The sequence below is a fragment of the Thrips palmi genome, unplaced genomic scaffold (assembly GCF_012932325.1).
Source record: "Thrips palmi isolate BJ-2018 unplaced genomic scaffold, TpBJ-2018v1 HiC_scaffold_18, whole genome shotgun sequence".
Classification (NCBI taxonomy): Eukaryota; Metazoa; Arthropoda; class Insecta; order Thysanoptera; family Thripidae; genus Thrips; species Thrips palmi.
In genome coordinates this window covers 20,395,899-20,418,228 of record NW_023144627.1, presented here as the reverse complement: position 1 = coordinate 20,418,228, position 22,330 = coordinate 20,395,899, and the positions used below count along the sequence as shown (strand labels likewise).

Sequence of the window (22,330 nt, the reverse complement as noted above, 5' to 3'; positions counted from 1 at the left end):
ATAGTCTGACAGTTTGGCCGGCCCGCTCGCCCCGCTCCGCTCCCTGTGGACAGGCGGGGCGGTGTTCAAAGCATCCTCCCAAAAAATTTTTTTGAACCCGGTTGGATTTAGGGGGGTTGGAAGGGGGAGGCCAAAAAAGCCAATTAAATTTTAGTGGGGCCAAAATTTTTTTATTTTCCGATTGAACGGGGAAAATGTTCCCGATTTAAAAATTTAAAGGGGCCTTTTAAAGTTAAAATTTTTGAATTTTTAAATTTTTTTGGTTCGAAAATTTGGTGTTATTTTCTGCCCCTTGTTTTCCTTTTTCCCTCCCGAGGTAGTTTGCATTTTTAAAGGGGCCGGGGGAAAAAATTTTAAAATTTAAGGGGGCCCCAAAAAGGTTTAAAAAAAATTTTTTTTTCTTTGTCTGACCCGAGCGGCAAGCCTCTCTCTCTCTCCTCTCTCTCTCTCTCTCTCTCTCTCTCTCTCTCTCTCTCTCCTCTCTCTCTCTCTCCTCCCCCTCTCTCCCCTCCTCTCTCTCCCTCTCCCTCTCTCTCTCTCCATTACGGATAATTACGTGAGAAAATAAACATCGACTGAGCGACAATAATCATAATATGTGGAGAGCATTCCTGGCATTCGTTGAGCGAGAGAGAGAGAGAGTCCGGGGTATCGAAGCCTGGGCGGTCAAACCTGTCGTTTTGGAGACTAATAATCGACTTGGACTGGAAACGAAACTGGTGTTGTCATCATCATTCCGAGTTCGACACTGGAGCTGCTGCTGCTTCTTCTTTTTTTCTTCTTCTTCTTCTTCTTCTTCTTCTTCTTCTTCTTCTTTGGTGTGCTATGGGGCGCTTAGCCACATTTACGCTTACGTGAGCTTCTGTGTGTTTATTTGCGCTAATGGGAACGCATAAACGGTGCGCTCCCTCCAAACGCCATCCGTTCTCTTGCCGTCCTTTGAATTCTCTCGTCCTCTCTCTCCTTCGTTCTCTGTTGCCTTCTTCATTTGTTTCTTAATTTTTTTTTACAGTGCAGCCTGCCAATCCCGGGGGAACAGCCAGCGCGTTTAAAAACAACAAGAATTTTTTTTTTAAGAACAAGAAAAACCATTGAAATGTTTTACAAAATTATTTTGTTTGCCAGTGGAGTCTCATTTGGCAGCTGCCTTCTCGACGGCCAATCTAGAGTGGAATAGAGACGCGTATCATATCGGCATGCGACGCACGTCCCCAGCTGTTGCGTTGTCGCGCTGCGCCTGACAGCCAATCACAGCGCGGCGCAGCGCACTGGCAGCCAATCACAGCGCGGCGCAGCGCACTGGCAGCCAATGGCGGACGCTGATTGTCGGATGACGTCACCGAGCCGAGCCAACCGATTTTCGAACAAGGATTGGTGGGGTCACACGTTCGGTTCGAGTCCCATTCAGCGTCTCTGGAGCTCAAAACGCGTCTAGAGTTATGGCCGCCTCCACCGTCCTCTGGCCCACTGTGTTTGTCATCGCGAGCCCCCTTATGGAAATTCCAGGAATGCCTTGATGAACGGCCGATCTTGATTGCACCTGACCGTAGCGTAGGTGGGGCAGTTGGGGCGCAGCGTCGGGGCGGCCTGTCAGCCTGCCGGGCCCAGCGCACAGTGGGCCAGAAGACCGGTGCAGGCGGACAAAACTCTACACGCGTTTTCAGCTCCAGAGTCGCTGAATGGGACTCGAACCGAACGTGTGACCCCACCAATGGATTGCTCACCGAACGAGCAATCCATTGGTGGGGTCACACGTTCGTTTCGAGTCCTGATTAGTGACTCTGGAGCTCGAAACGCGTGTAGAGTTTCGGCCGCCTGCGCCGGTCTTCTGGCCCACTGTGCAGCGGCCTCACTCCGAGAGCCGTCGCTCGGTCTCTCTCGCACCATTACGGGGCGCTCCATGAGTGCGAGAGAGACGGAATCGAGTCTGCTGGCTGTCCAGGCCGTCCCTGGCATGCGTTGGTGGGTGTGAACCGTATCCGGAGCCGCCGCCGTCGCGGGGCCCCCGCAGCCCCCGGAGCCGACGGCGAGCCGGAGCCGGGGGCGCCCGGGGCGCTGCGTGTGTGAGCGCCCACCCTCCCGACGACGCTGGGGCCGCTCGGGCGTGCCGCCGGGGGCGAGTGCGTGTGTGTGTGCGTGTGCGTGTGGCAGACGCAAGGCTCGACTATTATGCAGCAGAGCTGTCATTAATTTGAGTACCTGTGTTTGTGGTATGCGGGCGTGCCCCTGTGTGTGGTGTGTGTTGTGTGTGTGTGTGTGAGAGAGAGAGGAGGAGAGAGAGAGAGAGAGAGAGAGAGAGAGAGAGAGAGAGGTGGGGGAAATTGTCAGTGGTCAGTATGTCTGCTACTGTCATCGTGAGCATCACTCTGCGCGGATATTCCATTTAAGATTTCCAGCCGAGATGATGCGAGCGTCGTTTTACACACCACTGTTAAACGTGATTTTGTTTTGAAAATTGCTTCAACTTACAGCGAACCGAACTACAATAACTGCGTCGGCGCGTCTCTGTGCGATCGGAAACGCGTTGATTGTGATTGACTTTATCAGTGGCGTTTAGCGGAGTTAATGAAAAGTGACGCACTCTCCATTAGGCCCAGCGCGAGGGAAGGGGGCCCGGCCAATCCACTGTTCAAAAAAGTCCTAACTTTTTTTTTTTTTTTCAAAAAAAAAAAGTTGGATTTTTTGGATTTTATTTTTAAAGACAAGTTTATTATTGGCAAATTAACACGTATCAAATTTGACGGATAAACAAACAATAATGACAATGTTAAGAGGTGAAAGGCGCAATACAAAGGATGAAAAATCATTACACGCGCCATTTGAAAACTGAGTAACCAATTTACTTTCGTTTCGGAACACTCCGGGACGCAGTCATCCAAACCCGAAGACTGACTCGTATTGAAATCATATTGGAATCTTTTTTTTTTAGACAAAATGAATGCCTGAGAAGAGCGTGGAAGAGTGGAGACGAGTCGGAAATGCAGGACGCTGCTTCGGAATTGGACAAGGGCAGAGTGTTGGCAGAGTGGTACACTGGTAGTGCAGCTGGGGCGGCCCTAGGGCGGCCGAGGCGAGAATACCACCCGAGGAGCGCGCGGGGCGCGTGGAACCAGTGGACGGGGAACCGTAAAACGGGACGCAATCTAGCCTCCTATCGGGCGGAGGGGGGGAAAAGAATTCGAGTAAAACTCTGTTGTTGTCTGTGGAAATGAAGGATAACGCTTTCCTTTGCATTCGGTGGTGCAGCGTGATTCATAACCCTGACGCTCCTATTCGTCCGTTCTTAATCACGGTTCAACAAGCGGCGTCTTATTGCGATGCAGTGCAGTTTCCGCCTCCGAATCGCAATAAGCATTCTTTCGCCGTTCTTCCAGACTTTTGAGATGATGAATCTTTTCTCATTCACGAGGGACTCCAGTGCGCGAGGCGGGGCGGGGCACTTCTTGACAGGTATATGAGGTCGGTGGTTACCCTACACGTGTCTTCGGCGCCTTCACACACACACACACACACAAACACACCTCAAAAAGGGACGCTAGCTGTAAATTATCAGAAGGCTCGCTAAATTACTTCATTTATTTTGTTATGATTTGTAAATTTATCCCGTCATTTGAGCCTTTGGTTCGTGCGGTGTACCCGCAGTGTACCCGCATAGTCTTTCCCTAGAACACGAAATGCCTCAATCACGCCGCGTCTTTGGTCTTCGCTCCTTAGAACAGGCCGACTTTGCCCCGCGGCTGTAACTCATTTGTAATTGTCTGGGGAACTCGCGTCGGCTCCAGCCGAGCCTCCAGCCGCCCCAGCGGACCCTGGCTGTCTCTCTCGCACCTAGGCGGCACGCCGCACGAGTGCGAGAGAGACGGAGAGGTACCCCGCCGGGCTCGGCCCTGCCCACCGGCGGCACACAGTGGGCCAGAAGACCGGTGGAGGCGGCCGAAACTCCGGACGCGTTTTGAGCTCCAGAGTCGCTAAGCAGGCCTCGAACCGAACGTGTGACCCCACCAATGGATTCCTCGCTCGGAGAGCAATCCATTGGTGGGGTCACACGTGCCGTTCGAGTCCCAATTAGCGTCTCTGGAGCTCAAAACGCGTCTCGAGTTTCGGCCGCCTGCGCCGGTCTTCTGGCCCACTGTGCGGCACCGCCTCGCTCGAGTTCATCTCCGCGCTCGTTCCGTTTTGAACGGCGGGATACTCGGTTGATGCGCAATAACAGGTCGGAGGCGGACGGGCGCGGGTTCGAATCCCGACAGAGTTTTGCCCGTTTTTTCCCGCCTAATGACCTTCTCTCCTACAGGCGAGTGGCTCACGCAATGAGTACCTGGCGCGCTGATCCGCTATCCATTTACAACGAGATCTCGAACATGAACGCGAACGAGATCTCGAACATCAATCATGGGGTCGTCACGACCTCTGCATGGACCAAGGCGACGGAGACAGACAGACAGGCAGACAGACAGACGACAGACAGACAGACAGCGTATCGGCCGCACCCGATGGTTTGGAGCGTCCAGGCCGCGGCCCGGCTCGCGCTAGCTCGCGCCACGCCACTGTATGGCACGACGAAAAGTGAAAGCTCGTGATGGGAAAGGGCAGCGGAACAGAGCTTGCCCTGCGGCCTGTCGCTCTGTCTCTCTCGCACTCGCAGCCCGTAAGGGTGCAGAGAGCCACCACTCTCAGCGAGCATCCTCAAATAATTCGGCCCGTTCGGACAGTTCCAGTGGGGCAACGGAACCTTGGCAGCATCGTGCGCAGCCGATAGGTTGCGTATGAAAAATTGCTCGCAGAAATCCGTATACTTCGTTGGGGCTCTCTGCTCGGCGGGGAATGCAAGCTTTCTGTTGCTCTTTTATATTCGTTGTGTCTTTCTGAAGGAGCCACGTTTCAATGGGAATAATCGACTGGTTATGTAGGGAGTTTTCCTGCGTCTGGTGTGTGTGTGTGTGTGTGTGTGTGTATCTACTCTCTGCTGCAGGCGGCCTTAGCGTGGGCGGTATGTGTGTTCGACTATTTTCTTCCCCTCTTATTTTTCTATTTAATGCTCGATATAATTTGTGGACGGCGCCCCGTCCGATGTTTCATTTCCTGTTTCGGGTGTAGTCGTATCGCCGCGTCGCTCGCTCACCCCCCCCCCCACTCCTCTTTCAAATTTTATTTGACGAAGGGGCCGCCTGTCTTCTGCCGGGTGCATCTGAATAATACGCGAGTTTATGGAAGGCCCCGGCCCCGTTACCCGAGAGAGAGAGAGAGAGAGAGGAAGAGAGAGAGAGAGAGAGAGAGAGAGAGGGGGAGGCAGGGAATGCCAAGATGAAGGGGAACGAGAGGGGAGGCGAGCGAGCAGCAACAGTCAACGCCTGCCCGGGAAAGCCTTCATTCTGACACGAGAGGGGTTCGCTGCGAAAAGTCAACCTCCCTCATCACCAGGTCCAAACGCCCCCCCCCCCCCCTCCCCCCGTTTATTTCGTGTCTGGCTCTTGGTATGCGCTGGCAGCGACAAGTCGGGGCGCGGCGCGCGTGCGACGACCGTGTTTTGATGTATATCTTTTCGCGCCTCTTGCCTTGGTTTCAACCCCGTCGCGCGCCGCGCAGTTTTCATCGTCACACTCTTCAACCCCCCCCCCCCCCCTCTCTCTCTCTCATACGCCTTGATGGAATCAGGGTGGCACTGGCACCCTGCGTGATTTTGCACATTGTCCTGTGTGGGTTTGTTTTCCCTCTCTCTCTCTCTCTCTCTCTCTCTCTCTCTCTCTCTCTCTCTCCCCCGTCTAACGACGCTAATCCCTGCCTTTGGTCGCTGCCAGCTTTTCATGATGGCTCGAAATGACCCTAATCTCGTCATCCATGCTTCTCCAGGAGCGTTATCCTCTAGCCTGGCGTTGCTGATGCCGCGCCCGCCTGGCTCTGGCTCTGGCCTCGCCAAGGAAAATGTCCGATTTTGTGTCCGAGCACTGGAAAAGATTGTTGTCACTATTTTCATCACTTTCAAACGATAAAAATGTCAACAGTCGGAAATTTTGACAGTGTGGAAGGTGAGCTGAAACGGAGCCGCTGCGCGCCAGGCCCAGCCGACCTGTGTCTCTCTCGCACTCGCAGGGTGCTACGCCTAGCCGCGCCCGGGTGTGAGAGAGACAGAGAGAGAGACAGAGCCTCCAAGTCTGTCAACCGGAAACCGGCAGAGCGTCGCGTCGCGGGGCCCTCGGAATGAAACAAAGCATGAAACTTTTTGGAGTCGGTTTCAGGAGGCGCTCGCTCCGTCTCTCTCGCACTCGGGGCGCCCCGTGCAGGTGCGAGAGAGACGGAGAGAGTCGGAAGGAACCAGCGACGGGGGGCTGCTGAGGAGAGGGATGTCGCTTCGATGGGACTTGAGGAAGTCGGGCGTCCCGTGCACATTCTCAGCACCAACGACAGATAAATGTATTCATGCCCACCAGGGCGGCCGGGGCGGCCAGAGCCTAGGCTGTGCTTTTCGGGCGCGCTGGGGGTGGCAGAGAGAGAGAGGGGGGGGGGGCTTGTCAATCAAAGTTTCGCCGCGTTAAACGGCGCGTACGGGAGAGGCATGGTTTTGGGGAACGCCTCCAAGCGGGGTGGGCTCGAATGGAGTTGGTGTGTGTGTGTGTGTGTCCGCCTTGCGGGGCACCGCAGCCCCTTTTGCCGGCTCGCCACACGGCGTACCCTACCTGTCCAACTCAAACAAAATTCTCACCTGCCAAGGCCGCGCCCCCGCTGCGCGACGCGCGCCCCTACGCCACGCCACGCCACGCCGCCTCACACGCACACAACACCTCACTTTGACCCTCGCCGCTGACTGCCGTACGTGTGTGACTCGACCGCAAAGCGTCAAACGCACCCCGGTCTCTCTCTCTCTCTCTCTCTCTCTCTCTCTCTCTCTCTCTCTCTCTCTCTCTCTCTCTCTCTCTCTCTCTCTCTCTCTCTCTCTCTCTCTCTCTCTGGCAGGCACACTGCTTTGTGAAATATGTATCAAGGCCTTTCCTCGTGTAAATTCGGGAAATGGGAAAGCCCCCACGCGAATGGGAAAAACTAGGCCGTCCTGATGGTGTAGCGGAAACGCCCGGCTGGTTTGCGAGTGGCGCGGCCAGGCCGACTTTAGCAGTGCCCCGACAGGCTGGGCTGGGGGTGGAAATTAGTAACGATAGTCGTTAGGCCGAGACGTTAAGAAGGCCGCGGGATGGCTGCGGTTGTGGTCGAAGGAGGGGGAGAGGGTTGTCTGGTCGGCGCGAACCGTTCAAGGCCCTTTGCAAAACTCGGGAACGTCGTAACTCGGAAAGGAGGGTCCACCATTCCTTTCACTGATGAGTGTTGTGTCTGTCTGTCTGCCTGGCTATCTCACAGTGGGCCAGAAGACCGGTGGAGGCGGACAAAACTCCGGACGCGTTTTGAGCTCCAGAGTCACTAAATGGGGCTCGAACCGAACGTGTGACCCCACCAATAGATTCCTCGTTCTGAGAGCAATGCATTGGTGGGGTCACAAACGTTCGGTTCGAGTCCTATTCAGCGACTCTGGAGCTCAAAACGCGTCTAGAGTTTTGGCCGCACCAGTCTTCTAGCCCACTGTGTATCTATCTGTCTGTGCGGACGGCAGTCCCTCTGCGTGCCCGAGTCCCTCTGTTGACTACCCATGTCACCGTCATATGTCTCTCCGGGTACGGTTCAATTTGGTCCCCCCGGGCGGTGGTACCCCTACGCGACCCCCGCGCAGCGCTACTACCACTACCATGACCCGAGCAGCGAGCTATAGCTCCTCTATCCATGGCCTCAACTTTGACGGTGGCCGTGCCAGCCGTGCCTAGGGGGTGCGAGAAAACGCGTGGTCCCAGCGCAATCTGCCTCACACGCACACACGCACACCACACACACACACACACACACACCCCGTATACGTCCGCGCATGTTATACGACTCCTGGTGCTTCTCATTTTATTTTAGCTCGTACTTTAATTTGTAGCGACCCCCTCCCCTCTGGGCCGCCGGAGAGAGCCGGGGGAGGACGCCTTCCTCCTCCGGAGAGTGCTGTGTGGAACCCCCTCCCCCCTCTTCGTCCTCACTTTTGTTATTTCGCAGACGTGGGTAGTTAGTGGCGCGGGTCATAATACACCCAGTGAGACTTGCAGTGTCAAGGATATAGACTGAAAAAAAAGAGAAAGAAAGAGTCTGGTTACTGTTGCTCTAATTTTTCAAGGACATTTTCGCCCAGCCGTTGCCTTAGCCCGCCCACAGCCACCACCGCGGGCGTTTTGTCAGCGTTGCCAAGGAGATGGTTGTTTGCGCTTCTCGAGCCCCTAAATGTGACTCGAACCGAACGTGTGACCCCACCAATGGGTTGCTCTCCGGACAAGGAATCCATTGGTGGGTTCACACGTTCGGTGCGAGTCCTATTTAGCGACTCTGGAGCTCACAACGCTTCTGGAGTTTCGGCCGCCTCCACCGGTCTTCTGGCTCACTGTGCGACGGCCCCGCCCCGTCGCGGCGCGGCGCCCACGCACGCTTGTCCGGACACGGTCGGGACACGTGTCGGAGGCACGCGTCCGTCCGCGGGGGGGGCGGGGCGGGGCGGGGGGCGGGGGGGGCCCGGGGGGGGGGGAATTCTCAATGGGACCGAACGGACAGGCCGCCTTGGGGGGGCAAAACAGTACAAATGGCTCGGCTGCGCTGGGGGGGGGTGCAGCGGCAGCCCCCCCAGCGCCCAAAAAAATCTCGGGGCCCCCCCCCCGCCCCCCCCCCCCCCCCCCCCTCAACAGACAGGATGGCGAGAGCCGGGCAGACCTCAGGGGGGCTCTCGCTCTCATGTGTTAAAAAAAGGGGGGGGGAAAAAAACCGGAAGGGGGCCCCCCCCTTTCCCCCCCCCCCCGGGGGGGGGGGGGGGGGGGGAAAAAAAAAAAAGGGAGGGAAAGGGGAAAAAAAACCCCGGGGGCCCCCCAAGGGGAAAAAACCCCCCCCCCCCCCCTTTAAAACCCCCAAAAAAAAAAAAAAGGGGGGTTCCCCTTTTTTGGACCAACCCGGGAAAACCCGGGTTTTAAAAAAACCCCGGGGGCCCTCGGCCCCCCTTTTCCCCCCCCCCCCGGGGGGGGGTTGGGGGGGGGGGAAAATTTTTTTTGGAGGGGGGGCCCCCCCCCCCCGGGGGAAATTTTTTTTTTTGGGGGGGGGCCGGGCCCCCCCCGGGGGGGCCAAAAAAGGGGGGGGGGGGTTTAAAAAAAGGGGGGACCCTTTTTTTTTTTGGGCCCCCCCCCAAACCGGAAGTTAAAATTTTTAAAAAAAGGGGAAATTTTTAAAAAAAACCGGGGGGGGGGGGGGGTTTTTTTTTTTTTTTAAAAAAAAAAAAAAAGGGGGAAAAAAGGGGGGTTTTTTTTTTTCCTTAAAAAAAAAATTTTTTTTGGAAAAAGGGGAAAAAATTTAAAAAAAAAAAAACCCCCCCCCCCGGGGAAAATTTTTGGGGGGGTTTGGGGCGTTTCCCCCCTTTTTTTTTTTTGGGGGTTTTTTTTTTAAACCCCCCAAAGGGGGAAAATTCCCCCCGGGGGAGGAAGGGGGGGGGGGGGGGGGGGGGAAAGGGGGGGGGGGGGAAAAAGGGGGGGGAAAAGGGGGGGGGGGGGGGGGGGGCCCGGGCCCGGGGGGCCCCCAAAATTTTTTTTTCCCCCCCTTTTTTTTAAAACCAAAAAGGGCCCCCGGGGACTCCTATTCGGCCCGGACTCGATTCGGGCCAAACCAGAGGGGAAGCGGAACTGTCCGGGGCTGGTGGACAAGTTTGGAATAGTCCTTGGCTAGGTTTCGGAACTCTTCGCTATTGTAAGGGCAGAGCGGCGAAAGCGACCGGGCAGCCATGCAGCGCGCGTGCAGCAGCCCGGTCGCACGTGTCCCGAAGCACGCGTCGAGGAACACTGCACAAGCTGGCGCCAAGTGCTCCCTTAATGTTCTGCACTACTCGAGGCACTACCTCGGCACCGTGTCCTTACAGTGCACTTGGGCAGCGGGTCAGACAGCGCTCCAAAAAGGACGCACCTGCGCAAACAGCGTGGCGGCGGTGGCGTGTGTGCAGTGTACACACACTGTCTCGGAGGCGCTAACGCTAATGTCATGCACTCCAAGTTTCCGTGTTTCCGTGAACTGATTTTTTTGCGTCTGTCTGTCTGCCTGCAGGAAAACAGCCCCGGCCATGAGGTCCTGGACACGGTGTTCCGGCACCTCAACCTCCTGGAGACGGCCTACTTCGGTTTGCGGTACCTGGACACGGCCAACCAACCGGTAAGTTGAAATTTATTTTAAAATTAAAGAAGTAATTAAATTTAAAAAGAAATTTCTAAATTGATTTGTGAGTGTGTGTGTGTGTGTGTGTGTGTGTGTGTGTGTGTGTGTGTGTGTGTGTGTGTTTAGGTCTTACCTGAGGACTTAAACTATTTTTTTTTTAAATTCGAATAAACTGTTTCTTGTGTTTTTTTTTTTGCGGTGTCACACAAGCGTGAAGTTGGCGGAATTTCGCTCTTACGATCCACGGGAGCGAGCCAAATTCAAATTCCCCCCGCGGATCCAAAACGCAATTACGCGGCTTCGGCCGTAGAAAACTTCCGATCGCTTTCGCCTCGCGGCCTCGCGCTCCGCTCCTCCGGGCCGTTGTTCATCCCTTGAGGCAATTATTCCCCCGCTTTGCAAATTGAGGTTTCTCGCCCCATCTGGGTGAACTAGCGCGGCCCCTTGTGTGTGGAAGGGAGAGGGGGGGAGAGAGAGAGAGAGAGAGAGAGAGAGAGAGAGAGAGAGAGAGAGAGAGAGAGAGAGAGAGAGAGAGAGAGAGAGAGAGAGAGAGTGCGGACGTGTGTGAGTGCGTCGTGCGTGCGCGGCCCCATATATGGATGGCTATAGTATCCCCTTCGCACATGACGTATGATCAGAAACCGCGCCAGACTCGGCGCCCCGCCCCGCCCCGCCAGCTCCTCAGTGACCCCATTGGACGAAAGTGCGTTGGCGGAGAATTAGATCTCATGTTTCGGCAGACACTGCCCATGATTTCACTTGCCACACGATTAATTAATGTGTTGCTGCTACACTCGAAAAAAGAACCCCCGGCCGCCGGGAGAAAATTGTTACCATTGGGCACTGCGGTATACAGGTCTGTTTTACTATCGTCCTCAAAAAGACTAAAACACGATCAGAATGCTGTAAACGTGTGAACTCATTCTGAAACTGTGTTATTTTGAAAGCCCTTTGTGAATTTCTTTTCTTGTACGCCGAATGCCGCACGAGCGCGCGGGTCCGAGGCGGGACTCCGCGTTGCGGCCCGAGACGCCCGCAGCGTGAAAAATGTGTTTACGCGAGTAAAAGTTTGGTGTCTATCAGCGCCGAGCAAAGTCTCCGCGCGCGGAAGAGGAAGAGGGGGGGAGGCTTAGGCTGAAAGTTAAAGAGTGTGTCTCCATTGCATCGTATCGCGACGGGATCATCTTCATCCTCCCCCTCAAAGGGCGTGCAACTCGTTATCTGTTGGACAATTTGGAGGGAAGGATGGGGGGAAGGGGTGTGCTGCGGTGTCAAGTAGAAAAGGGCGACGATATTTCTTGTGTTATGTCTTGTTTACCAGTGTGTCGTATTTTACGCCTTTTCCCCCAACAAGCAAATAATAGGTGCGTGGTACATTTTTTTTTCAGAGCGTGAGTTTAATTTGAATTTAATTTGAGTTCGATTTGAATTTAATTTGAATTAAAGAAATTTCTGCAAGTGCATTGCATTCTCGAGTACACGTGTCAACACTTGGCAGGGACACTGTTACCTGTAGTGTACTCGAACAAGTGTCGTGAGTTTCTTAAAAGGGCGTTGGCAGTCTCCTGGCCTTCGGGGCGAGGGAGGGATGGGGCACTTGTGGCTTCCGAGCCAGAACGCCCGTCGGGAGAGCACAGCTCGCGACACGGAGCTTGGCACGCTTCCCGGCGGCCACCCTCAGCGCCTGCGGAAGGCAGGGTAGGCAGACCCGCTTCACAGGCCGAGTGTGCGGGACTGCCTACCCTGCCGTTCGCAGGGGCCTCAGGCACTCATGTTGTTGTTGTTAGCTTAGCATAACAGCAACAAAAACAAAAAAATCCAACTAAAAATATATAAAACTTACTAAACCTATTTTAGGCCCACGGGCAAAATAGAACATCTTAGCATAGAAGCAGTGTACGAATGTTTGTACCTTTTAAAATCTAAAAAAATCTTTGTTGTTGTTGTTGCAGCACTGGCTGGACCCGACCAAGAAGGTGGCCAGGGAGCTCAAGGGGACCATCTCCTGCACGCTGTACTTCGGAGTCAAGTTCTACGCCGCGGACCCCTGCAAGCTCCTCGAGGAAATCACCAGGTAAGGGTTTTTATTTTTAACAGTTTCAAGGCCAATTTCACCCGCCAGCATGCTCACTGTGTCGCTGCCTCTGCCCACAGGTACCAGTTCTACCTCCAGGTGAAACAGGACATCCTCCAGGGCCGCCTGCCCGTCAACTTCGACCTGGCCGCCGAGCTGGGGGCCTACGTGGTGCAGTGTAAGTGTCCTTCTGCAGAAGCATGCCGGCAAAGCCGCCACAAATTCGTGATTTATTTCGGTTGTTTTCTTTTCCAGCCGAACTCGGCGACTACGACCCCCGCCGCCACTCCCCAGGATACGTGTCCGAGTTCCGGTTCGTCTCCAATCAGTCCGCGGAGCTCGAGTCGCGGATATCGGAGCTGCACAAGGGCCTGCTGTAAGGGGTCGGACAGACAGACAGACAGGTAGAAAGAGATATTTGACTCAATTATGTATTTTATTTTTTCCAGTGGACAGCTGCCTGCCGACGCGGAACTGGCGTACCTAGACCGAGTCAAATGGCTGGACATGTACGGCGTCGATTTGCATCCGGTGCTGGTGAGATGAAAAAGCAAAGCACACTTTCGAGATGAATAAACGCATGCGGCGTCCAAAACTGTTGTTGTTTTTTGTTTTTGTTTCTGCAGGGGGAGGACAACGTGGAGTACTTCCTAGGACTCACGCCCAGCGGCATCATCGTGCTCAGGAACAAGAACAAGGTCGGCAACTACTACTGGCCGAGAATCACCAAAATCTACTTCAAGGGGCGATACTTTATGCTCCGCGTCTGTGATAAAAACGTAAGCGCGGCCATTTTACGTCAAAACAATGTTACCAGTAACTTCATTTCAATTTTCTGTAAATTTTTAAAAGTTTTTTTTAATTTGTAATTTTCTAATTATTTTTGAATTTTTTTTTTAATTTTTGGAATTTTGTAAAAAATTTTAATTTTTTTGGCATTTTTTGAATTTTTTAAAATTTTTCTCTTTTTTCAGAATGAGGAGAGCACCTACGGGTTCGAGACGCCTTCGCGGACGGCGTGCAAACAGCTGTGGAAGTGCTGCGTGGAGCACCACGCCTTCTTTCGCTTGGTGCGCGTCTCCCCCGCGCCCAACGAGATCTTTAGGCTCAGCTCTCGCTTCCGTTACAGGCGAGTATCATCGTAAGAAAGTTCATTTCTTTAAAAAGACAAATTTAAAAACGTAACTTTTTCCAGGATGAACCTGGGAATCCAAGTCACTGTTTCTGCCACGTTTCACTTACGGATCTAAGTGCCGGGTGAAAACATGGCAAAAACGTGTACTTATTTCTTAAAATTTCAGCAATTTTTTTTTTCAACGCAAATTTTTTGCGAAATGTTGCTAAATGAAGGTTATTTGCAGTGGTCGCACGGAGAAGCAGGCGCGGTGCGACGTGGAGGCGGGCCGGCGCGCGCCGCCGACGTTCGAGCGATCGCCGAGCCGCAGGCAGCAGCGCAGGGTGGTGGAGGGCGCGGCGTCGTCCACGGCCTCGGCCACGGCCAAGTGGCAGGGCCGCCGCGTCGTCGAGGGCGCACCGCACTGTAAGTCCGCGCAGCCACTCGCTCTGTCTCTGTCGCACTCGCGGGGCGTGCCTGGGAGTGCGAGTGAGACAGCTTGTTTTCGGTTTGCAGCGCCCAGCGTGGAGGAGATCGAGAACCGAGAGAGCCTGGCCCCGCAGGACAAGGGCCTGCCCGTGCCCAACCCCACCTCGGTCGTCACCGCCCCGGCCATGTAAGCCCCGCAAACCTGACGAAAAACGAAACCAACCCGGTATTTGAACCCGCGACCTCTGCCTTGCAGACGCAGGCCGTCGCCGCCGCTGAGCACTCGCAGCGCGCCCTGGACGGAGCCGCACGCCAGGGGGCTCTACAACAGCGCGTCCAGCCCGCGCAGCCTGCGCTCGGCCGCCAGCACGGGGCGCATCGTGGCGCAGGCCCACGGCGCCTCTGGGGCCTCCAGGAGGCACGCCAGCGGCCCGCACCGACGCTCCTCCAGCGTGGAGAGCCACAGCTCCACGGACTCCAGGCCCTGCCGAAGGTGAGGGGGCGGCCTAAACCCTAGACGCGTTTTGAGCTCCGGAGTCGCCAAGCAGGACTCGAACCGAACGTGTGACCCCACCAATAGATTGCTCTCCGGACGAGGAACCCATTGGTGGGGTCACACGTTCAGTTCGAGTCCCATTTAGCGACTCTGGAGCTCAAAACGCGTCTAGGGTTTTGGCCGCCCCCACCGGTCTTCTGGCCCACTGTGCGCGGCCACACCGTCAATGAGTGCGACAGAGACAGCTTGACGCTTGTTCTTCCGCAGGCACCGCCGGCACCGCAGCAGGAAGGGGTCCGACAGCGAGAGCGAGGTGTCCAAGTGCTCGGAGCGCTGCCACAGCCGGTGCCGCAACCGCCACCACCGCCACAAGTCGCGGCACAAGTCCAGCAACAGGTGGGTCACCGCCTCGCCTGGCCACGCACAGTCCCTCTGGGGGGGCCCAAACTGACGGTTTGGGTCCAGGGCAATTGACCAAATTTCACCAAGGTTCTCTCAAGCGGTTGGTGGGTTGCAGCGGCAGCCGTTGCAGGAGCTAGCGTGGATTTCGACCGGCCCCGCAGTGGCACGAGGTGCCCGGGCTGTCACTGCACCAGGTCTCAGGGTTGGCAGCTTGAGCGGCGCCGCGTCCAGCAGGCCACCGACGGGGCAGCGCGACGGGCCGGCCACGGGGACCCCGGGCGGCCCAACCCCCCGCCGACCACCGGGGGGGGGGCCCCCCCACCCACGACCCCCCACGCCCCCCGACAGCGCGCACGGCCGCCACAAGCGCCGCGTCAGGACCAAGCACAGGTACGGCATGCTTCCAGGGGGTGCGAGAGAGACAGCGACGGCGGCCTGACCTTGGGGCCCCACCCTCATTAGTGGGCCACGAGCCGCGGCACGCCCCCTGCTGCTTGACCTGCTTGACCCACTTGGTGGCCTCTTCGGCGTGCTGCAGGTCGCGGTCGCGGTCCCCCTCCGAGAGCAAGCGGCTCCCGGACGAGCTCAAGCAGCACCTGGACTTCGACCTCGTGGACACGGAGGGCATGACGGAGGCACAGCTCCGCGAGATCCCCTACACCGTCATCCAGACCACCACCAAGCCCGTCAAGGTCAAGATGTCCCCCAACAACCGGCGGCGCGTCCACCGGTCCTCTCGCCGCAGCCTCAAGAGGTAAGCCAAGAGGGCCTAGTTTTACCAGCGCGGGGTATCGCCTCGTAGAGGGCTAGAGGGCCAGAAGACCGGCGCAAGCGGACAAAACTCTAGACGCGTTTTGAGCTCCAGAGTCTCTAACCAGGACTCGTGCCGAACGTGTGACCCCACCAATGGATTCCTCGTTGGGAGAGCAATCCATTGGTGGGGTCACACGTTCGGTTCGAGTCCCATTTCGCGACTCTGGAGCTCAAAACGCGTCCGGCATTCCCTTGCGTTGCAGCCACGAGGACGGCGGCAGCACGGACCGGTTGAGCGTCAACAGCCAGCCAGTGTCGCGGTCCGCCATGTCCATCCCGCCACTGCCCTTCAGCCCCAGCGCGTCGTCGCTGCTCGGCAACGGCGGCAGCGCCGCGCACCGGGACCGCGTCGACCGCCACCAGCACGCCGTTGCGGACTCCACCGCCGCCAACGGCAACCACCACTCGCCGTCCCAGGGCGGCAGCATGCACGTGCCGCCGCTGCCAAGGTACGCGCCCCAAAAAATCCAGGGAAACTTCCGCTGAAGCAGAGCTTGACGGGGTGCTTTGTGTTGCCAGAGTGCCGTCCGCCGCCCAGCTCAACGGCAGCACCACGAACATCGGCCACCAGGACCAGAACCAGCCGCCCAAGCACGTCAAGGGCTACCCGGGCGGCCAGCAGGGCCAGCACTACAGCCTGCACATCAACCGGCCCGCCAGCGCCACGGGCATGGCCCCCGCCACCCACGCCAAGGGCATGTCGACGTTCGCGTCCCGGACGCCCTCTAGGACGCCGTCGAGGACCTCGTCGCCGCAAGGCAGCAGCGAGCGCCTGGAGAACGGCAACGGCCTGGACAACGGCAACATGGGCGTCACCAGCTTCATGTCCAACGGGCAGGGCCACGGGCTGGGCCACGGCCAGGGCAACGTCAACAGGGTGCGCTCCGCCCTGGCCCAGTTGCCCCCCAACGGCAGCGCCAACGGCAACGGCGCCAACAGCCCGCACAGCGCCAGGTGAGCCCCTCTCACCCGCCAGACACGTGCTGATACGGGGCACAGTGGGCCAGAAGACCGGTGGAGGCGGTCAAAATCCCGGACGCGTTTTGAGCTCCAGAGTCGCTAAATGGGACTCGAACCGAACGTGTGACCCCACCAATGGACTCCTCGTTCGGAGAGCAATCCATTGGTGGGGTCACACGGTTGGTTGGTTCGAGTCTCATTTAGCGACTCTGGAGCTCAAAACGCGTCTAGAGTTTTGGCCGCCTCCACCGGTCTTCTGGCCCACTGCTGATGTGTCGCCTCTCCCTCTCTTGAGAGGATAAAGTGTCACAGCTGTCTTCCAAAATTTCCACCCCCTCAGTCATTATTTCTGTCTAATTCGGACATTTGTTCGAGCAAATGTTTCCTCGCCAGAACACTCATTAAGCACCAAGGACTCTTTGCTCTCTTGCCCATCCCTGTTCTGCACACAAAATTCAATTTTCCCCCCATGCTTAAAGTTGACCCTTCACAATAATGCTACCCTCATCAAATTGGTCAAGGTCTGGACACCTCCATTCAATATAGATGCTTCTTCGCATACATTTCATTTCTTAATTTAAAAAAATTGACACTGGTGAATTTGAATGTGACACTGGTGTATCACAGACCACTCACAATATTTAAATTTTAAAAAAAATGTCAGACAAAAGTTACTGGTGAAAATGAATGGAGGTGTCCAGCCGGCGCACTTCCCTGCACTGGCCGTGCACCATATAACGACCCTTGACAGTGCACTGGTGATCCCCTCTCTTGGCTCCCTCTTTCCTGTTGTAAATATTCTTTGCCTTTGGCGTTGCCTTGGGCCTTGCCTTTCCTTCTTGTAGGCTCTGGGATGAGGTAATCTCTTCGGGTGGTCGGCCTGGGACTGGGGCAGGGGCAGGGGCTGGCTCTGCTGGGCGCCTTCACAGCCTTCAGAGCCTGCAGGGCTCCGCCGCTTCCAACCACCTTCACCACCACCTCGGCCTCGGCCCGGGGCTGGGCCCGCACCACCGGGGCAGCACGGGGAGCACGGGGAGCCGGCGCACCAGCAGCAGCAACACGCCCTCTCAGTCGCCACTGCCCCCCATAGTCACCCCGCACGGGGTCACCTTCCAGCACACCATCGGCAACGGCTTCGGCGGCGCGGGCAGCCACCGCGCCAGGCAGCAGCAACAACAGCAACAGCAACAACAACAGTCCAGCGGCAGGAGCAGGGCGGGACCGCTCTACTTTCAGCAGCAGCAGCAAATGCACACAGCCGTCATTAGGAATCCACAGAGTGACAATGTAAGTTGCTGACCCGCAGCGCGCAGTAGATTAGAGAGCAGCCAAAGTTTTGCGTCTTGTTCCTCAAATAAAAAAAAAACACACAACTGGAAAAAAAAAAATTAGGTCTGCTGTGTTTTATCAATTATCTAGTGACGCTCTATGAAACCAAAGATAAAAAAAATTTAAATAAAATTGTGGACTGAGAAGAAACGCTTTTGTGACCTCATGACATCTGTCTTTGATGGCGAGGAAGTTGGAATACGCATTGCAGACACACTTCTCTCCTTCTTTCTACCCCTTTGCATGGTTGGGTAGCCTTGCGGTACAACTTTAACATGCTAGTTCAAGCGCTCCTTCGGAGTAACTGATCCAACCCTCTCGGTTGCCTTGCCAAGCCGAACAAACTAACTTGCTTGATGGTCCAGCGTTTCCGCTTTCCACAGCTAACTCCAAACTAGTCTCACACCGCAAATGGTTTACGATTAAAAATTACGAAAGGTTTCCTCACTCCCACAGGCGAGCATCAAAGCTGTGAGCAGGACAGGGGACCGGGTGCAGAATGCGGCATACAGCTCCTTGCAGTACAGTGACCCTGCACTCAACGGCAATGAGCCTTCGTTCCGAAGCCAGAGCCGGGACTCGGGCCGAGACACTGGCCGAGGCTCCAAGTCCACCGGCACCCAGGCCAGCAGCGAGACGTGCACGGAGCTCTGACCCAGGGCCCCGCAGCGGGGCCAGGCCTTCCAGGACATGGTCCACGCTGCCAGCTCGGCTACCCTCCGCACCGCCTCCAGATCGGAGCGCAGTCGCCTGCCCATCAGGAAGTGCCCCTCCGTTGAGTTTCTGGATTGACTTCTCCGATGTCGACTCAGAAAAGCAGGCCAAGATGATATCAAAGTAGCGTTAATGGGAAATTTGTTTTCCTTTCCTTTTTGTAAGATACAAGTCCAGTCCTTTTGGTAGACAGATTGGTCATAATCATTAAGGAGAAAGAAAGTACCGCTGAAGAAACTTAAATGTAAACAGTGTAGTGAGCCTCGAATCATTTCTTGAACTCAATTGTATAATTGTTTATAAACGGATGAATGTAAGAGTATGCTGTGTGTTAGTGTTGTTAGATACTCAATGTGATTCTTTGTTTTCTTATAAGTGAGCTTCTAAGTGTGCGAGCAAGTGGTCTTTTTAGTGAGGATAAGGTGGTATGTAGCTCTATCAGCTCCAGTGAATTTCTCCTTTAATTTACCGTTACATGTTTTAAATTAGTGAGTTTCCACGTAGCTTCAATGCATGTCACCTTATCCCATGAGCCATTATTAATTTTGCATAGTTGACCAAGAAAGACATGAGATCTTAGCAGTATTTGCATCTCTGTCTGTCTTGGTCAAGGCATCTAACAGGCTTCTATGACATACTGTAGTTATTCTGTATCTGAAAATCCTGCATTTAGATCTTTTATTTAATTTATATAGTTCCTCTCATGTCATGTTTTATTGCATTATGCATTGATACCCTTTTGTAATCTTCTGCAAAAACTGTCACTATCGAGTATTGCAGGCATGTCAATTCATTCATGTGTACTGTGTACACATTATTGATTCTATTTGAATATACCTATGTATATCTCCAAGGCCAAAGAAAATGCCATTTACCACTTTCTAAAATGTGTTTTCATTTATTCTTTTACTTCAACCAAGGATCACAACAAAGTCATCAAAATAAAACCTTCCTCCCAACCAGACAAGCAAAGCACATATCAAATACAGATAATTTTCAGTAATAATCTTAGCATTGTCTGTGAAGTTCAACTCACCATGAATGAAATTGCAGGCTCTTACCACAAAAGTCCAAGACTGCAAGTTAAAGATCTAGCCTTTTGCAGCGAGAAAAAATAAAAAATAGAACTGATAGTCCTAGTAAAATTTACATTTTGAACAAACATGCAGCTACAACTCTATTTGAGAAAAGTCCACATACAGCATTTCATCCTTTGGGGTGTGCTGCCTGCAATTTCAAAAATTGGACAGAATTACAATTCATTACAAGAATTTATCATTCACCTAAATAAATAAGAGAAATCACTTGAGAGAGTCTCACCTAAATGTAACTTTTGCAGCATTAAACATAATTTGCGCAGCCACATATGTATCTTTGTCTTCGGCTTTCTTCAGGTGGATCACCTCTTTGATTCCACTTTGAATAATGGCCTTTGCGCACTCATTACAAGGGAAAGTAATTGTGTACAGTTTACATCCCTTTACTTGCAGATTTGCATTAAGGATTGCATTCAGCTCAGCATGGCACTCTAGAAAGGTAAACCACAATTTTGAAATCCACAAAGACCACATTAAAGTGATGACTTTCCCGCACAATATCTTACCATAGAGTATCTTATTCTCAAGAATATTTTTTGAATCTGTTCTCCACGGAAAAACATTTCGGCTATTCTGCGGCATACCATTGTAGCCTTGGCCTACAATGCGCTTTTCCTCATTGACAATGCATGCTCCCAATTGTTCTTCTGGGCATTTGCTCCGCTTTGCTACCAGTATACTAATAGCAAGAAAATATGCATCCCATGGAAGACAATTTTGTCTTTTTTTGGTATTGTCAATTTGCCTACACCCCACAAAAAAAAAAGATCATTTCATAATTGGAAACTGCAACTTAAAAATGATAAAAATGCAACTAAAACCAAAAAATAGTTACTGAGTGGTTGGCTGCGGAATACTTTTTGATTGGCCTATTTTCACGATCTCACACAATCCCTGCTTGAAGTCAATATTTAAGCCTGCCCAGCTTGGACGCAACTGCCTGTCAAAGGAAAGAGAGGGTAAAATGGGGCTTTGACAGTCATGCTTAGATGAGCAACAAAACATCCCAGCTCACCTATATCGAACATTGCACGCATCTAGCATCTTCATGGAAGCAATGGCCTCAACTTTGTCTTTGTTTTTATCACACATGTAGACCACCTCTGATATGCCAGATTGAATAATTGTTTTTGTACATTGATTGCAGGGAAACAAGATTGTATATATGGTGCAATTACTGATATCATCACAATTTTTGTTGAAAATAGCATTCATTTCCGCATGACAGACTGAGAGAACAAAAAGTTGTTAGAAAAAATTTTAAGGCACATTTATAAAACTTACTTCATTTATCACTGATATCACACCATAGAAATACTTGGTTTCCAAATCAGGTCCAACTTTTTTCCAGGGGAATTCGTCATCGCTACATCCTCTGGGCATACCGTTATACCCCTGTCCGACAATTCTTTTTCTCTGGTTTACAATGCAGGCCCCAACCTGCGTGCTTGGGTCCTTACTGCGATTGGCCACCAAATATGCTATAGACATAAAGTATTCTTCCCAGTCAATAATGGACATTACATTTGTTTCGCTGTTAAAAATAAAGTTGATAAAGGGTAACGAGCACAACTTACACATAAAGAAAGGTGACATGATACCTATTTTGAAATCATAGCTTTACCTAGTTTTACCAATGGACACAGCAGACATCAACTGGATGAGCGAAGACTGGGAATCCTCTTTTACTTCATGCTGAGGTGAATCCTCCTCCTTCATTTCCCCAGGGCACAAATCGCCATTCATTGTAACCATCAATGAATCATCAATCATTTCTGCCATCTGCAAGCAAATGTTATCACACACATGTGAGATTAAACTGCCTGAAGTTAAAACCATCCTTAACCACCATTACTTTGGAATTATGACTGGAATGTTATCATGCAACTAGAGTAATGGATTTTACCTCGTGGTAAGCTGTAGGACTGAAAAATATTTCCTTTGATCCCGTCACAGCTTATTAGTCAAGTATAAAATCAAGTCATTAAAATGATGACGGGATGGGTCACAGGTGCAGCACTGTTGTCTTTGGCGCTTTGGCGCCGGCGCCAGTGTCTTCTGCTCGACGTGTAAATAATGACCCTTAGGGTCCCTACGGTATGCGCACTAAACTGGGGGCGGGGGTGGGCGGGCTCGCCCTGCCAGCTTCAAACCGTATCCAAACGAGTGTACCGACGCAATATTGAGGGTGTTTGACGATGACCACTGGTTTCTGGAATCAGAAGGGCACCAAGAAAAATCTCCCCGGTAACGGCCCTCTGAAAAACAAAATCAACAATTGATTGTTACCGCCGATCTGGGTGGGGCATTCTGGGGCATTCGCGTACTCGTGAGAAGCAAATAATAGCTGCAGTATGCTAAAGAATCTTCAAGAGACTGAAATTTCACCTCGAGATGTGATCTTTCCGGTCTGTGCACAGGTCAAAAGCCTGATCACTCAAAACTTTCTTTGAACCAGGGAAGTCCTGATGCTGGCTTCAGTGGCGCTCTCTGGTTACTGATCTCCCAACTAAGTCCGCTAGGTCCGTCAGTGCATGCATGGTCAGCTCTGACCAAAAAATTGGGAAACTAAATTGGACCACTTGGAATTCCGTATGGCCTCTCAGGAGCCTTTAAGTCTCTAGAGGGTCTGTATCAGACTCAGGACT

General features: G+C 53.4%; 2 protein-coding genes across 3 annotated transcripts in view; one reads left to right on the top strand and one right to left on the bottom strand.

Moving 5' to 3' along the window:
• Window positions 1–19,472, top strand: part of LOC117644778 (band 4.1-like protein 4) — a 56,975-nt gene extending 37,503 nt beyond the window's left edge. The window contains exons 3-19 of the mRNA XM_034384395.1: window positions 10,147–10,251; window positions 12,207–12,328; window positions 12,409–12,506; window positions 12,584–12,704; window positions 12,778–12,865; window positions 12,955–13,107; window positions 13,303–13,469; window positions 13,690–13,868; window positions 13,959–14,058; window positions 14,128–14,364; window positions 14,635–14,763; window positions 15,004–15,159; window positions 15,308–15,523; window positions 15,786–16,031; window positions 16,102–16,536; window positions 17,388–17,829; window positions 18,328–19,472. Coding sequence (XP_034240286.1) covers window positions 10,147–10,251; window positions 12,207–12,328; window positions 12,409–12,506; window positions 12,584–12,704; window positions 12,778–12,865; window positions 12,955–13,107; window positions 13,303–13,469; window positions 13,690–13,868; window positions 13,959–14,058; window positions 14,128–14,364; window positions 14,635–14,763; window positions 15,004–15,159; window positions 15,308–15,523; window positions 15,786–16,031; window positions 16,102–16,536; window positions 17,388–17,829; window positions 18,328–18,525 — 3,192 coding nt within the window. The 3' untranslated portion in view covers window positions 18,526–19,472. The remainder of the gene's footprint in view (window positions 1–10,146; window positions 10,252–12,206; window positions 12,329–12,408; window positions 12,507–12,583; window positions 12,705–12,777; window positions 12,866–12,954; window positions 13,108–13,302; window positions 13,470–13,689; window positions 13,869–13,958; window positions 14,059–14,127; window positions 14,365–14,634; window positions 14,764–15,003; window positions 15,160–15,307; window positions 15,524–15,785; window positions 16,032–16,101; window positions 16,537–17,387; window positions 17,830–18,327) is intronic.
• On the bottom strand, window positions 19,456–21,778 carry LOC117644608. Of its 2 annotated transcripts, XM_034384213.1 has the most exons (8): window positions 21,589–21,778; window positions 21,307–21,464; window positions 20,990–21,216; window positions 20,698–20,911; window positions 20,518–20,622; window positions 20,189–20,427; window positions 19,906–20,113; window positions 19,456–19,812 (listed from the first exon to the last, which is right to left on the bottom strand). In XM_034384213.1, the coding sequence occupies exons 2-8, from the start codon at window positions 21,462–21,464 to the stop codon at window positions 19,755–19,757; spliced, it is 1,209 nt and encodes a 402-aa protein (XP_034240104.1). In that variant the 5' UTR covers window positions 21,589–21,778; the 3' UTR covers window positions 19,456–19,754. The 2 variants fall into 2 exon arrangements, with proteins under 2 accessions (XP_034240104.1, XP_034240105.1); XM_034384214.1 differs by lacking the exons at window positions 21,307–21,464; window positions 21,589–21,778 and adding an exon at window positions 21,260–21,293 and having other exon boundaries at window positions 20,990–21,163.
• Window positions 21,779–22,330: the final 552 nt, after the last annotated feature.

Excerpts from the sequence above, each read along its gene's own strand:
- LOC117644608 (XM_034384213.1), bottom strand. The coding sequence starts at position 21,464 with ATGGCAGAAATGATTGATGATTCATTGATGGTTACAATGAATGGCGAT. Across the intron at positions 21,217-21,306 it reads GTGTCCATTGGTAAAACTAG|CGAAACAAATGTAATGTCCA; the intron begins GTAAAGCTATGA and ends TATTTTTAACAG. Across the intron at positions 20,623-20,697 it reads GCGTGCAATGTTCGATATAG|GCAGTTGCGTCCAAGCTGGG; the intron begins GTGAGCTGGGAT and ends TTCCTTTGACAG.